Here is a 14,794-nt window from a genome sequence, read left to right on the forward strand (position 1 = left end):
GTATCAGGACTGAGTGACTGTACACTACTGTCATTCTCTGTTGTAAGATGCATGCCATGACAGTACAATAGTACATAGTATGGCATATACTTATGCATGTTAGTAAGGGAGTATAATTGTACTGTGCCAACACTCATTCCTATATTAACAATATGTGGTTTAAATACATTTGGGATTTTTCTCCATCTCTTTGCTGAGATGATTGAGATACTTCTTTCTGTGTGATGGGCTGGCAGATCAGGTTGGAGATTGTAGTTCAGTAGTAGCAGCTGTAGTGCTAAATCTTGCCTACACCGGATTGAGACGAATGTCCGCTAGCCAATACCAAGGTAAGCTGGGAAAGTATTATCTCAAAAATAAAACGATATCACCACCCTTGTGGAGCCTAGCCAATCACTTGTAGATATAGTTATCCTAGTCCCTCTCCCTTTCTCTCTCTTATCTCCCTTACCCCTCTCTCCCTCCCTCTCCCTGCCTATACTGTGTGTGTGTGTGAATGTGTATATGTGTATATGTATGTGTGTATATATATATATATATATATATATATATATATAGATATAGATATATATATATAGATATAGATATATTTTACTGGTTTATTTGCACTCACATCTTCATAAATGCCTCTTGGGTCTAAGAACCAAGCATGTTATACAATCGATACCACACACGGTAGGTAGAATGAGGGCACTCACCACATTTTGAAAATCTGCTTATTTATTTCAGCATCAAGCAGCTTTTCATGGATGCAAAAAGACAAAGATACCGACGTTTCGGTCTACATAGAGACCATTATCAAGGTCCAGCAATCCAGTAGTAGAAAAACAACATGGGTCCAAGCGGACCAGCAGCATCAGACATCAGCACGGAACATTAAACAATACAAAGTGCAGTCTCACGGGCCCCCAATAAATACACCGCCCACTCAGGGATAATAAGCAAATTAAGCCGATAATTGGCGAGCCACTTACCCATGTCCAATAAGCATAGACTGATGTCCACGGCGGCGACACCATGGCGAACACGATGTACCACTCCTGGTGCCATCAGCTGAAACCATGTGTCATCCGACCTGAGGCGCATATCACTGATGCACCATTTCTGGCACGCCCAGCGTGATGCCCACAAAGCGTGCGCACCAGGGATGCATTGTCATGGCAACAACTTAAACAAATGACCCGTTATAGGGCAGAGTGGTGAACAACCAAATCAACAAATACAAATGAGGGGGGGAGGTGATATATCTGAGGACCTGTGTATAATCACCAAGGAATCATAAATAGTGATTGACTGGGGGGGCACCCAGTCAATGAGCCAACAGCGTAGCATAGATGTCCCTTTTGAAGGAAATGCCTTGCTACAGGTTTATCCGTAGTTCATGTTCGCAATGCAGCTCAGATAGAGGACCGATGATTGGCCATTCGTTCCCTGAAGGGTCTAGTCGTAAGGCCAATGTAATGTAGACTACAGGGGCATGTCAAGATATATATAACAAACTCCATCAGGCAATGTAGCCTATAGTGAATCTTGTACTGTTTCCCAGTTTGTGGATGCGGGAAAGTGGGGCCAGTAAGTAGGCTTCTGCACGTGATACAGTTCCTGCAGCTCTCACAACCAGGTTTCTGTTTGAGCAACCAGTCCGTACCTTTTGGTATATAAGGAGAAAGTGTAGGTCTCATGAGGAGTTGATTTAAATTGGGGTTCCTCTTATACGCAATCATGGGTGGTGGTAGTCTTTTCATCCTGAGCTCTTTATCTGTAGTCAATAAAGACCATCTATTATTTATCATTTTACGGATGGTATGAGATTTACTACTATAACGAGTAGAGAATATCATCCTGGCTTCATGTCTTGTGGTCTGAATATCGATAGATCGATCAGTTGAATGAGTTTCTCTTGCCTTCAATAGGTTTAGTTGGATTAAGCGCTCATTGTAACTCCATGCTCGAAATCTATTACTCATTTCACTTAACTGGCCTTCAGCTGTGGCGTCATCACTTGTGTTACATAGTAGCCGTAAAAGCTGTGCTTTAGGTAGACTATTAATTACTGTGGGCGGGTGAAAGCTTTGAGTATGGAGTTAAGGTGTTGCGATCTGTTGACTTCCTATACAGCATGTAGTTTTAAAGATTCACCTGTTTTAGTAACCGTAACGTCCAGAAAATTGATCTTAACTGGATCGATGGTGCTAGTAACTTTCATGGCAGATCGTTCAGCCATTGTACCATCTCATTGAACGATTCAGCGCTACCCTTCCATGAAGCGCTTAAATAGGATGATATTAGATCCAAACTTCGGGACAATGTAGTCTGCTTCAAATAACGCCATATAAAGGTGGGCAAATGAGAGTGCTAAATTAGACCCCATCGCGGTGCCAGCCTGCTGTAGATAGTAATCTCCATCATACATGAAAAAATTTTGCCTACAAAATTGGTCAACTCAAAAATAAATTCAGTCAGTATCGTTGCATGTGGATTCATCATGACTGCCTCACATAGTATCTGCAAGCCGCTTATGTGTGGTATGATTGTATGCAATGAAGTTACGCCGAGAGTGGCAAGCATAGTATCAACGTTAAGTGGGCCAAGTTGTTGAAGATTAGACAAGAAATGCTGTGTATCCCTGATAAAACTGGGGATTTGCATAACCAATGGTTTGTAGGATCTTATCAATGAAGATAGCAATAGGTTGCAATAAGGAGCCCTTGATGGAGATTATAGGTCTCCCAGGTGGTCTAGTCAAGGTCTTATGGATCTTTGGTAGAAGATAAATAATCTGGCAAATAGGAAAATCAACAGTAAGATACTGGAACGTCTTGTCATCAAGCCAGCTATTGGTGCATCCCATCTGTAACGTTTGGTCAATCATACGCTTAAAATCCATAGTGAGGTTGGTAATCAACCTTTCATATGTAGTAGCATCACTTAATTGTCTGAGCATCTCTTCATTATAATCGACCCAATCCATGATCACTACAGCACCCCCTTTATCTGCATGTCTAATTACGATAATTTGGATTCTCACGTAGTTTCTTCAGTGCCGATCTTTCAAGCCTGGACAAGTTATCAAATTTCTACTTTTTTTATATAAATGGGAACCTGTGAGACTGCACTTTGTATTATTTAATGTGTCGTGCTGATGTCTGATGCTGCTGGTCTGCTTGGACCTATGTTGTTTTTCTACTACTGGATTGCTGGACCTTGATAATGGTCTCTATGTAGACCAAAACGTCGGTATCTTTGTCTTTTTGCATCCATGAAAAGCTGCTTGATGTTGAAATAAATAAGCTGACTTTCAAAAAGTGGTAGGTGCCCTCATTCTACCTACCGTGTGTGGTATCGATTTGTATTTTATATATATATAATTCATATCCTATGTGTGTGTGTGTGTGTGTGTGTGTGTATATATATATATATATATATATATATATATATATATATATATATATTGCTTCAGGGTCCATGCCGTCACCCCAAGTAGCATCACTTGGCTATGACAGCATGGTTCTTGAATTCAAAATTCTGAGGGCCAAAGGATTTTCAGAGTTTGTGGTGAAACCACGATACAGGCTTGTAAACCAGTTACTTCCAAAATCTACCATCGGATATGGAAGATATTTATTTCTTGGTGTGAACAACACACTTCAAAGCGGAGAAATTCAGAGTGTCTTGTCTCTTGTCTTTATTGCAAGAGGGGTTGGTTAAGGGTCTGACATTGTCCTCTCTTAAGGGACAAATTTCAGCTTTATCGATCCTGTTTCAAAGGAAATGGACCACCATTCCAGAAGTTCAGACCTTCTTGCATACAGCCTCCTTATGTCCCACCAGTTCCTCCTTGGGACTTGAATATAGTTTTGGAGGCTCTCCAAAAGGCACCATTTGAGCCTTTGGAGTCTGTAGAATTGTGATATCTCACTCTGAAGGTTGTTTTCCATTTGGTCATTACCTCAGCCAGAAGAGTATCTGAATTAGTGGCTCTTTCCTGTAAAGCTCTGCTTATTATTTTTCATGAGGATAGGGTAGTGTTACGCACTAAACCTTCCTTTCTGCTAAAGGTGGTATCTGCTTTCCGCATTAACCAAGATATTGTCCTTCCGGCTTTTTGCCAGAATTCAGTGACTAGAGAAGCTTCTTCCTTAGCACTGTTGGATGTGGTACGTGCGTTACGCATTTACCTGGACGTTACTGTGTCTTTGAGGCGTACGGATTCCTTGTTGGTGTTGATAGATGCACTAAATTGAGGCTGGCCTACCTCAAAAGGGTCCATCGCTAGATGGGCCACTTCTGCCATTAGGCAGGCATATTTGTCCTCGAATGTGATGGTTCCGGCCTCAATTCGAGCTCACTCGACTCGTGCTGTCGGAGCCTCTTGGACTGTACAGCATGTTGCCTTGGTTGCCGAGCTGCGCAAAGCAGCTATCTGGTCATCCATACACACTTTCACAAAATGTTACTGCTTCCATACATTCGGCGCAAGGGATGCCAGTGTTGGGCAGAAAATTCTTAAAGCTGTCTGTTCCGACACTCCCCCTCCTTAATTGGCATGCTCCCCTCCTTTCCGTGGCGCTCCTACGGCTTTGTTAAACATTAGACAGAGCTTACGGTGAAAGGGGAGGTTATATAGGGGGTGGGAGCCAGTTTCAATTAGCTAGTGTCCAACTCCACCCACCACTATACATAACCCAGATGTAACGCATCCCCCAGATGAACTCCAAGGAATAGATTTTATGGTGAGTAAAAATTTTATTTTTTCTGTTCATACAAGGTTGCTACTCTCCAGACCAGAGTAAAGTCATGTTTTTTTTTCTCTTGAACCATAATGGAGAGGGTCAGGATTTGTGGAAAGGCCACATACTGTAGACATAGGACAGTATACAGCCCTTTGTTTTATTGTCTTACTCTAACGTATACCTGTCAGCATAAATAGTGATCAGTATTAGTGGTAGAATACATTTATTTCATACAAATGAGATTGTTGGAGCCATATTGCAATGATTGGGCGGTGGGGCGGGGGAGCAAAAGGAGCAGAGTTTTTTTTATATAATTGTAATTTTAACTGCCTAACAAAGGCAAACATAGCTCGCAGAAGTTTCCCACCCCATTTAAAGGTGTCAGAGATACCTTCATAAAGTTGGAACTCAGTCTTGTGACCGAATGGTCAGTAGTTTTTGTGTGGGACTACTAACTAAATGAATAACAAATAATGATATGTCAGATAGCGCTTTGTTTAGAAGTACAGCACCGTGTCACGCACTGAAAACATTTGTTTATTGTCTGTATTGTATCAGGAAGTAAGATCTGAATTTTGCAGTCCATGGGTAGCAAGTGAGCTGTCTATGAAAATAATGTTCTGGTTAAAGTTCATATTGATAACAAACTAGCATTTGTAAAATGCAGAACTTTACTTTGTACTGTATATAAACAGAGTGCTTGTGACTTGGAACATAAATCTGATTGCTACTCAAATTGTCTAAGATATATATATTACCTACTGGTTAGAAAAAAAAATCCCCAAATATTATTAATATAAAGTTTCTGAAGCGCTGTACAAGGAGTAAACCTAAAAAAAAGTGAAGCTGCGATTGTACTCTGTTACCTATGGTTTCGCAGTCTTGCTAAGTATTACGGATATGTGTAAGGTAAGGTGGGTGTCCTTATGTCAGGCTGCGTATGGCATAGCGATCGCAGACATTAGCATATCTTCGCAGTGGGACTGCGTGAGTAATCACTATTGCGATGGCAGTTTTGATCCATACTAAATCCTCTGAGCTGCTGTACCGAGTTGCCGTATTCATCCCCAGTCTCGCCTGCTAGGAGTGGGGCATTTCTACATGCTGAGCACTCACCGCCTATGCTGTCACACTCAGCCCATGCTGTAACAGTCAAAACTGAAAGCAGGTGGACCCATGGGCTAAATCAGCTGCTTCAGGACATAATGGATGTGCTCAATGTTAACATCTCTCTGTATAATTAAGCACAGCTCATGCTGATTATCACCGCTATCTTCAATGAGCAGCACGCGGATATACTAGTGAGAAACTTGGAGGTGGTCTGTAGACCGTTAAATAACCAGGAGCTAATTCTGTTGTCTGGACAACTTTTAAGCTTTTTTTATTGAGATACTGGTGGACATATGGAATAATCAAAAGGTCTGCTGATTATGGGCCTTAAACTTATACACAAGCTCAGTAGCGGGCTGGGCCGGGGGGCAGGGTGCCATGTGCCCCCCGGGCCGCAGCGTCATACGGGCCGCGGGCAGTCTGTGTCACTGTGACACAGATTGAGTCCGGTCAGCGCTACACAGCACAAACACACAGCTGCCGGAGCCGGCAGCTGTGTGTTTGCTGTAATCAGCAGCCGCTGAGAGTCTGTCAGATTCTCATCGGCTGCTGCTGCTCCCACTGCGGGAGCCATCTTCCGGCTCCCGCAGTGGGTAATGGGAGAGACGTCATGAGTAATGATGTCTCTCCCATGCAAAGCGGCCGGAGGAGCTGTTAGCGGCGGGACCAGGAGCGGGAGTTTCAGGTATTTTATTTTATTAAGTCTCTCTCTAATGGGGGCACTACCAGGGGGGGGATTACTATGGGGGCACTGCCAGGGGGGGGATTACTACTGGGGGCACTACAAGGGGGGGACTACTACTACTGGGGGAACTACAAGGGGGACTATTACTACTGGGGGAACTACAAGGGGGACTATTACTACTGGGGGCACTACAAGGGGGGACTACTACTACTGGGGGCACTACAAGGGGGGGGACTACTACTACTGGGGACACAAGGGGGGGGGACTACTACTACTGGGGGCACTACAAGGGGGTGGACTACTACTACTGGGGGCACTACAAGGGGGGGACTACTACTACTGGGGGCACTACAAGGGGGTACTACTGGGGGCACCACAAAGGGGGGACTACTACTAAGGGCACTACAAGGGGAGGGGACTACTAGGGGCACTGCATAGGGGGGAGGGGACTACTACTAGGGGCACTACATAGGGGGAGAGGACTACCACTGGGGGCACTGCATCGAGGGACCACTGCTGGGGCTCTATATAAAGGGCAATACTGGGGGTACTGCATAGGGGGGAGACTACAACTCGGGCCACTATTTAAGGGGCATTGCATAAGGGTTACCACTATTGGGGGCACTGCATGGGGGGTGGACTGCTACTGGGGGCACTATATAAGTGGCACTGCACAGGGGGGACCACTACTGGGGGCACTATATAAGGGGCTTACTACTGGGGTTACAAGGGGCACTGCATAGGGGGGGATCACTACTGGGGGCACTACTGGAGGCCTGAATAAGGGTGTACTCTCCTGTGGCACACGGGGGCACTGCATATGGGCACTACAGGAGGCTGCCCCTAATCTTTATTTTTACCTTACATTAATCCCATATGGACCCGCCTCCTCCCTGAAACATTTGAGGGGGGGGCGCCGTAGCACGCACGTTCTTCGGGCACCCTTCTGCTAGGGCCGCCTGCGTGCATTTGCCCCCCAGATTAAAAGTTGCCAGCCAGCCCCTGCACAAGCTACAGGCTTTTTAGTGGATGACTCTTAATAACTAATTTATTATTTGCTATATGACAACCGTGGTACAGTCAACTGGACAATAACTGCTCAATAAAGTCTCTCACTAATGAATAACAACTGTAGAGATATTTGTCTTTAAATACTTTATGCTTTTTATTGTGCACAATGCGATACATTCTGACCACTTTGTTTAATGAGGAGTGTATACAGATACATTGAGGTGTTTCAATAAGACCTGTTGCCACAGGTGTATAACAGCAAGCACCATAGCATACAGTATACAGTCTCCTAGCCAGCTCAGTAACTTCAAGCATGGTACTGGGATAGGATGCCACCTTTGCAATAAGGCGGTTCGTGAAATTTCGTCCCTGTTGGATAGTCCATGGTGAACTGTAAGTGATATTATTAGAAAGTGGAAACATTTAGGAACAGCAGCAACTCAGCCACAAAGCGGAAGATCACGTAAAATCACGGGGCGGGGTCAACGACTGCTAAGGCGCATGGTGTGTAAAAGTCGCCAACGCTCTGCTGACTTTATAGCTGAAGAGTTCCAACCTTCCACTGGCATTAATGTAAGCACAAAAACTGTGTGGTGGGAGCTTAATGGAGGGGGTGTCTATGGCCGAGCAGCTGCATGCAAGCCTCACTTCACCAAGTCCAATGCCAAGAGTCGGATGGGGTAGTGTAAAGCACACAGACACTGGACAGTGGAGCAGTGGAAACGTGTTCTGTGGAGTGATGAATCACGCTTCCCTGCTTGGCAATCAGGTGGGCGAGTCTGGGTTTGGCGGATGCCGGGAGAACGTTACCTGCCTGACTGCATTGTGCCAACTGTGAAGTTTGGTAAAGGAAGGGATAATGGTATGGGGCTGTTTTTCAGGGCTTGGGCTAGGCCCCTTATCTCCAGTGAAGGGCACTCTTAATTCTTCAGCATACCAAGACATTTTGGACAATGCTATGCTTCCAACTTGGTGTCAACAGTTTACGGAAGGCCCTTTTCTATTCCAACATGACTGTGCCCCAGTGCACAAAGCAAGCACTACAAAGACCATGGTCTGATGAGTTTGGAGTGGAAGAACTTGACTGGCCCGAACAGAGGCCCTGATTCAGAGCCGGGCGCTCTGACCAGAGCGCTCGCTCTGAATCAGGGCCCTCCTCCATTAATATGGAGCGTCCTCCTGGACGCTCGTATAGCTGTGGGTCACCACCCACAGCATATACGAGCGTGCAAAAGGATGGTCGCGATGGTCTTGACCATCGCGACCATCGGACTTGCGAGGGAAACCCTGCGGTCGGGTTTCCCAGCCGCAAGGCCAGGAGTGATTTTGGCTCTATCAGAGCTAAAATCACTCCCACTGACATCACTAGTGATGTCAGTGGGGCCGGCTTCAGACGGTAGGCATTCTCATGGGAACGCCTCCGTCTGGCAGGCACGCCCACCAAAGGGGGCGTGCTGTCAATCAACATCGACAGCACGCCCCCTTTGGTGCGAGACCCGGAGCGATGGAAAGTCCTTCGCTCGCCGGGTCTCGTGCATGCGCACGACGGAGCTCCCTCCGTCGTGCGCATGCGCAGTGGGGACCATCGACCCACTTGCGAGTGTACTGCCGCTCGCGAGTGGGTCTGAATGACCCCCAGAGTCCTGACCTCAACCCCATCGAGCACCTTTGGGATGAACTGGAATGGAGATTGCGAGCCAGACCTTCTCATCCAACATCAATGCCTGACCTCATACATGTTCTACAGAATGAATGGGCACAAATTCCCACAGAAACCGTCCAAAATTTTGTGGAAAGCCTTCCAAGAAAACTGGAAGCTGTTATAGCTGCAAAACGGGGACCAACTCAATATTAAAGTATATGTATTTGGATACAATGTCATTACAGTCACTGTTGGTGTAATGGTCAGGCATCCGAATACTTTTGTCCATATAGTGTACTGTGTAAATATTTCTCAGCTTGAGTAAAGCACATACAGAACTAAAGGGGCGATTCAGACTCGGACGCAATGCTGCGCTCGAACGCAGCTGCCAGGGGCCGAGTATGCAAATCCCGCCATCGCACAGCAAGACATAAGGACGCCCTCTATGTCTTAGCGTGTGGCGGTAATGTACTCGCAAGCCAGTGTAATGACGCCCACTTGCCCTTCATTATGCACATCATCTCCAGGAAGTGTATATAACAATCGGTAACATCGGGAACCATCGGAGGCATTCGCAGTGCTTGTGGTAGACCCTACCCTACCGCAAACACTGCGAGTGCTTCAATAAGAAAATAAAGCCAGGTGACATGTTCAATGATGCAGCCTTGTAATTATGGACGCCCATAAAACGCTGTTTTGCCGCGAGGACACGCCTGCATTCGCACCACCACTCCCCCGTTTTCCAGGACCTTCCCCTGTCACCACCCACAAACTGCACATTCTGTCAGTCAAACTAGCGGGCCTTCTGTGTGATCCGAGCGATCGCTTCCCGATCGCTATGACTGGCTCGCACATGCGCATTTTGCTGCATGCGCAGACGGGCGACAATCGCCCATAGCGTGTGAGCGCAGCGTTGCGTCCGGGTCTGAATCGAGCCCTAAGTCAGCATGAGGCATACAAGGATATGTGAGGAAGATGAAACAATAGCAGGGTAAGTTACAAGTGGAGACATGCTTGGGTAGAATAAATGGCCTTGGTAATCCAGAGAAGTAAAATGGAAATACAGATGAAAATCAATGGTAAAGTGCTGAAAGTATCGTCATATGATGGAGATGTGGAACAGGAGTTGCAATAAGGTCCATTGAAGAGATGGTGTTGAAGCAAAGAGAATACAGTAGGCCTAGTTAACTGAGTGCATCAATAGGATTTAGCTGAGATCGTCCAGGACCATTGCATGCTCAGTCACCTTGTAAAATTGTAACATAATATTGGAGATCTTGTAACAAAGATTATCTTTCTCATTTTTAAACTTTATGTATTTGCTAATTTTGCTTGTTACAATACAGACTTGTAATGCTTATTTTCATTAACTAGATGCCAAGAAACCAAAATGGCCTTTCTCTAAGAAGGCATCAGTGAGTATTGTATTTTAATGAACTGTTACTGCTTCTGTAGCCAAAAATGCAAAGACTGTACATTAATTGCTTTTGTGGGACTTGATCGGCCAAAAATCCCCCCAAACAATTATCCTTTCTGTGTGTTCTGTTTTGCTATTTTCCTTATATTGATTTTGGTGTAATGTTGCCTAAATAAATATTCTCCAAATACTTTGAATGTATACATATTGTACTGAACTATTGCCATTGTAACTGAATAAATGGTTACTGAAATATGTCCATTCAGGCAGCCATTAAATGCAACTACATTTCTCCAAGCTGCTATACCTGCTAAGACAACAGGTACTGGCACAGGTGAGCAGCTCCTAAACCACCCTTTGAGTGCTGTGCACATGGGTTGGGTGCGGGATCCCGGCGGTCAGAATCCCGACAGTTAAAGGTAAATATACCAACCTTAATCCTCCCCCCCCTGCAGTCTAACCCTAACCCCCACCCCCCCACAGCCTAACCCTAACCACCCCCCTCCCCCCCATAACCACTGCCTAACCCTAAATCTCAACCCTCCCCCTAACTCATACTTATGAGAGTATTCTGAGCGCCGGAATCCCCGTGATCGGGATATTGACCACATCCCGATGCCGACTACTTCTCGTGCACACCAGTGGCAGGCGCTTGTGGCACATGATCACTGCTGCTCTCATGTGAATTGGAGCAGAGTACTCAAATCAGAACTATCCCACGGAAATTAGAGCAGTTTGGAGATTTTTAAATTCAAAGCTAGTCCTCTAATGCATAACTGGTTGCCATGGGCACATTTTTCATTTGCTGCAGCTTCCACAATTATCATCAATATACTCATGTCTCAATTGAAGTTAAAGTTTTTGCTTCATAAATGTGGAAGTATTGTGGAAATTCTATGTACTGTATCTTGAAGAAAAAAAATATATAGAATTTCTACTTTGGTAGAGTAAAAAATAAAAAATTAATACCGGCTTAATTGACTTTAAAAAAAAAAATGGTGGGGTCTCATAAGGTGCAATTTGATACCTGATGTAGGGTAAATGAAAAATTGTAGTATACTTGAGATCATGTAATCATATATGAACTTCATTCATAGCATCTGCACTTGAAAATTATCAGGAAATATTGTAACAACTTATTAAGCTTATTGTGCAGTTTTTTGTTTTTTTTTAACATATTGGAAAAGCTACTTTATTTTATTTAATTCTTATGTATATATTTTTTTCTTAGTTTATCAAAGGAAAACAAAAGCAAATTTCTGATTTGGAGAACTGTCTGTCAGCCTTCAAGATTCCAGATTTCACAGAATATAATTTCTTTAACATTAAGGTATAGTAGTGAAACAACAATTTCTATTAGTCTATTATACAGCAAAATAAAAACTTCTTACAAGTGGAATCTACTTTTACAAGGAAAGCATTCACATTGAATTTTATGAAGCTTGAAACCTTACTTTATTTGTGTCTAGTTTCAGTGGCACTAACAGGTTTTTGGGTGTTTTTTTTTTTTTTGGTGTGTTTGAATATTTTATATCATCCTAGGTTAATTTTCTCTGCTCTAATTCTACTCTGACCCCATTCTATTTCCTATATATTGTCACATAATGCTAAGCACAGAGCATACTGTATGCACAGTAATGGTGCACAATTGTCAGTTCTGAATGTCGTTGTATTCACTGGTCTGTGCAGAGAGCACCATTTGTAGGCCTAATGCCAGCTATCCTTATCCAGCATGGGCTGTAAGGTGGCTGTCCCTAGGCCTAACAATCATGGTGTTTTTTCATACTGAGAACCTGTAGTCTAATGTGGTGGCAATGTATATTTCATGTACCCGTTATTACATGGCACTTGGTTTCTCCAATGGTTTTCTAAATGTATTTGCAATCATCATATCTATAATTTCCCTCACATCATTACATCAGAGCACATCTTTGGCCTTACAAAGATCAACTCTGCTATTGACTCACTCATGGGTGACCAAATTAGATATATGAATTTCGGGAGATCTTTCTTGCATTCTTTTTAGTAAAATGCCCATTGCCATTTTGATTACATTTACTGATTTCACTGATAGTAGAATTCTCCCAGGCTCCTGCACCATAGAGTTAGAAGTATCATCACCCCAGATGTCATTTTCAGCTCTGTTGGTTGCTGTAGGGAGGACTTGGTACTGGCAGTAGGAAAGATCAATAAAAATACCATCTGACTCACCAAGGACATCTATGTTTAATAAAAGTACCAACTCTGAAAAAAGACTATAGTTTTGATTTTGAGCCATATAGCTGTCAGGCCTTGTATAAAGTATACACATTGGGCCTGATTCAGAGCCGTTCGCTATTTGCGGTCGTTCGTTCAAAAACAAGGGGTGGCTATTCAAATGATCCGTTCGCAAATTGCAGTCTGTTCACACCTCTAAGTCTGAACGAGCGAGCAAAACATACGCTCGTTTATTTGTTAAAAACGCCCCCTGGCCACTCGCACCATACGTCATGTCCGCTATTTATTAGATTAATCGAGTACATCGACCAGCGTATGAACTGCTCGCTATTCTTGTGGTTGGTGTTTGCTACCACAAATTTGCGAGCAGTTCTGGCTATAAAATAACCCAGTGACGTGGTCAATGACGCTGCTGTATTAATTATGCACACCCATAATACGCCCGTTTTGACCTTTAAGCACGCCTGCGTTCGGATCTCCACTCCCCATTTTCAAGCACCTTCCCCTGTTACCACCCACATACGCCTCATTCTGTCACTCAAAATAGCAGGCCCTCGCTATATAGCGTACAAACGATTTTTGGCCGCACTGACTGGTTCGCGCATGCGTACTAAAAACCGTACGCATGCGCAGATGTGCAAACATCGCTCAGAACGAGCGTACTGCCGCTAACGAGCGGCTCTGAATGAGGGCCATTGTGCCTTATTAGGGGCAAATGCATACGAATCACAAAATGCATCCACAAAAAAACCTGCATCATTGCAATTTGCATTGGGTATTGCTCCCTCTTTGTCATATACAAGTCAAATGTGACTCTATTCTGAGTGGCAGCTGTGGTTTCGCTGTGAGTATTGCTAAAAATCACAGTACACATTGGAAACACATTACAGTAAATGGCCGATTAGAGCTGATAACTACTCATGTACAGTGGAGCCTTTAAAATGTGAAGAGCAGCAGACGCTAATAAGAATTTTTATTTAATGAAAATAAAAATGTCTGTGCAGGTTTCCTTTACCAAAATACAGATGTGTTCTAATACATCTAGCCTCGTTGCCTGTTTAACAGCCCTTCTAGTCGCACCATGCCGTGGCATGATTCCAGAGCGCAGAGCGTCTTTTTGTGCGATTCTTTACCTTTTAAATGCGTCTTATTCGCATAGCGATGCAAATAGGATGCACAAACAGCTTCTGATTAAAATTATATGCTGCATGCCTATATCCTATTTGTGCGGGTGCATCTGCATGCAAAACGCTACATTACAGAGTCACGACCTTTGACACTGTAACGTGAGAATAAGACGCATTTAAAAGGAAAAAAAAATGCACAGACGCTTGGCGCTACCGAGTCACACAGCGCTCACGAGACTTGTAGCGCGCAAATGATAGATTTATGTGGACACATCAGTATATGAAGTATGAAGCATTCTTTATTTGTAAAATAAGTGTCAAATCACTTTTTATTCAGTGTTACAGCAGTTTAAAGGGGATCGAATAACTGGGTGTGTTTTCATCATGTGCGACTAATTGCACGCGGTCATCATTATCAACGTTCTACTTACACAAGGGTCAGAGCAAATGCAGCTCTGACCCCTCCAGTAATCTGCGTTTGTGACTTTTCCGACTGCCATCCATTTTACTTACAATTTGCCACCACATGCCCTCACAACACCCTTACTGTACTTTGACTGTGATTTCATAACCAAAACCAGAAGGAACAGTTTAAAATCGTGTTTCATTAGCCATTATGTATTTTACAGTATAACACACATAATAGAAATGTATTTATTCCATTGTGTTAAAAATCTCTTCTGAAATAAAGAAAATAAATGATTTGGGGGCATAATTGCAGATTATTTATATATATATATATATATATATATATATATATATATATATATATTTATAGTTTTTCTGAATTTTCAAATACTTAGTGATTATAAGAGAGGCAATGACATTTTAAAGCTAAATTCACATTTATTT

The 14,794-nt window shown here is 43.6% G+C and overlaps 1 protein-coding gene across 5 annotated transcripts in view; it reads left to right on the forward strand.

Moving 5' to 3' along the window:
• PLEKHG7 (pleckstrin homology and RhoGEF domain containing G7) overlaps nucleotides 1–14,794 on the forward strand; it is a 181,960-nt gene that overhangs the window by 111,672 nt on the left and 55,494 nt on the right. For all 5 annotated transcript variants that reach the window (XM_088454488.1, XM_088454495.1, XM_088454480.1 and 2 more), the window contains 2 exons: nucleotides 10,556–10,596; nucleotides 11,830–11,928. In XM_088454488.1, coding sequence (XP_088310614.1) covers nucleotides 10,556–10,596; nucleotides 11,830–11,928 — 140 coding nt within the window. The remainder of the gene's footprint in view (nucleotides 1–10,555; nucleotides 10,597–11,829; nucleotides 11,929–14,794) is intronic.

The sequence above is a fragment of the Taudactylus pleione genome, unplaced genomic scaffold (assembly GCF_031769625.1).
Source record: "Taudactylus pleione unplaced genomic scaffold, aTauple2 ptg000040l, whole genome shotgun sequence".
Taxonomy (NCBI): Eukaryota; Metazoa; Chordata; class Amphibia; order Anura; family Myobatrachidae; genus Taudactylus; species Taudactylus pleione.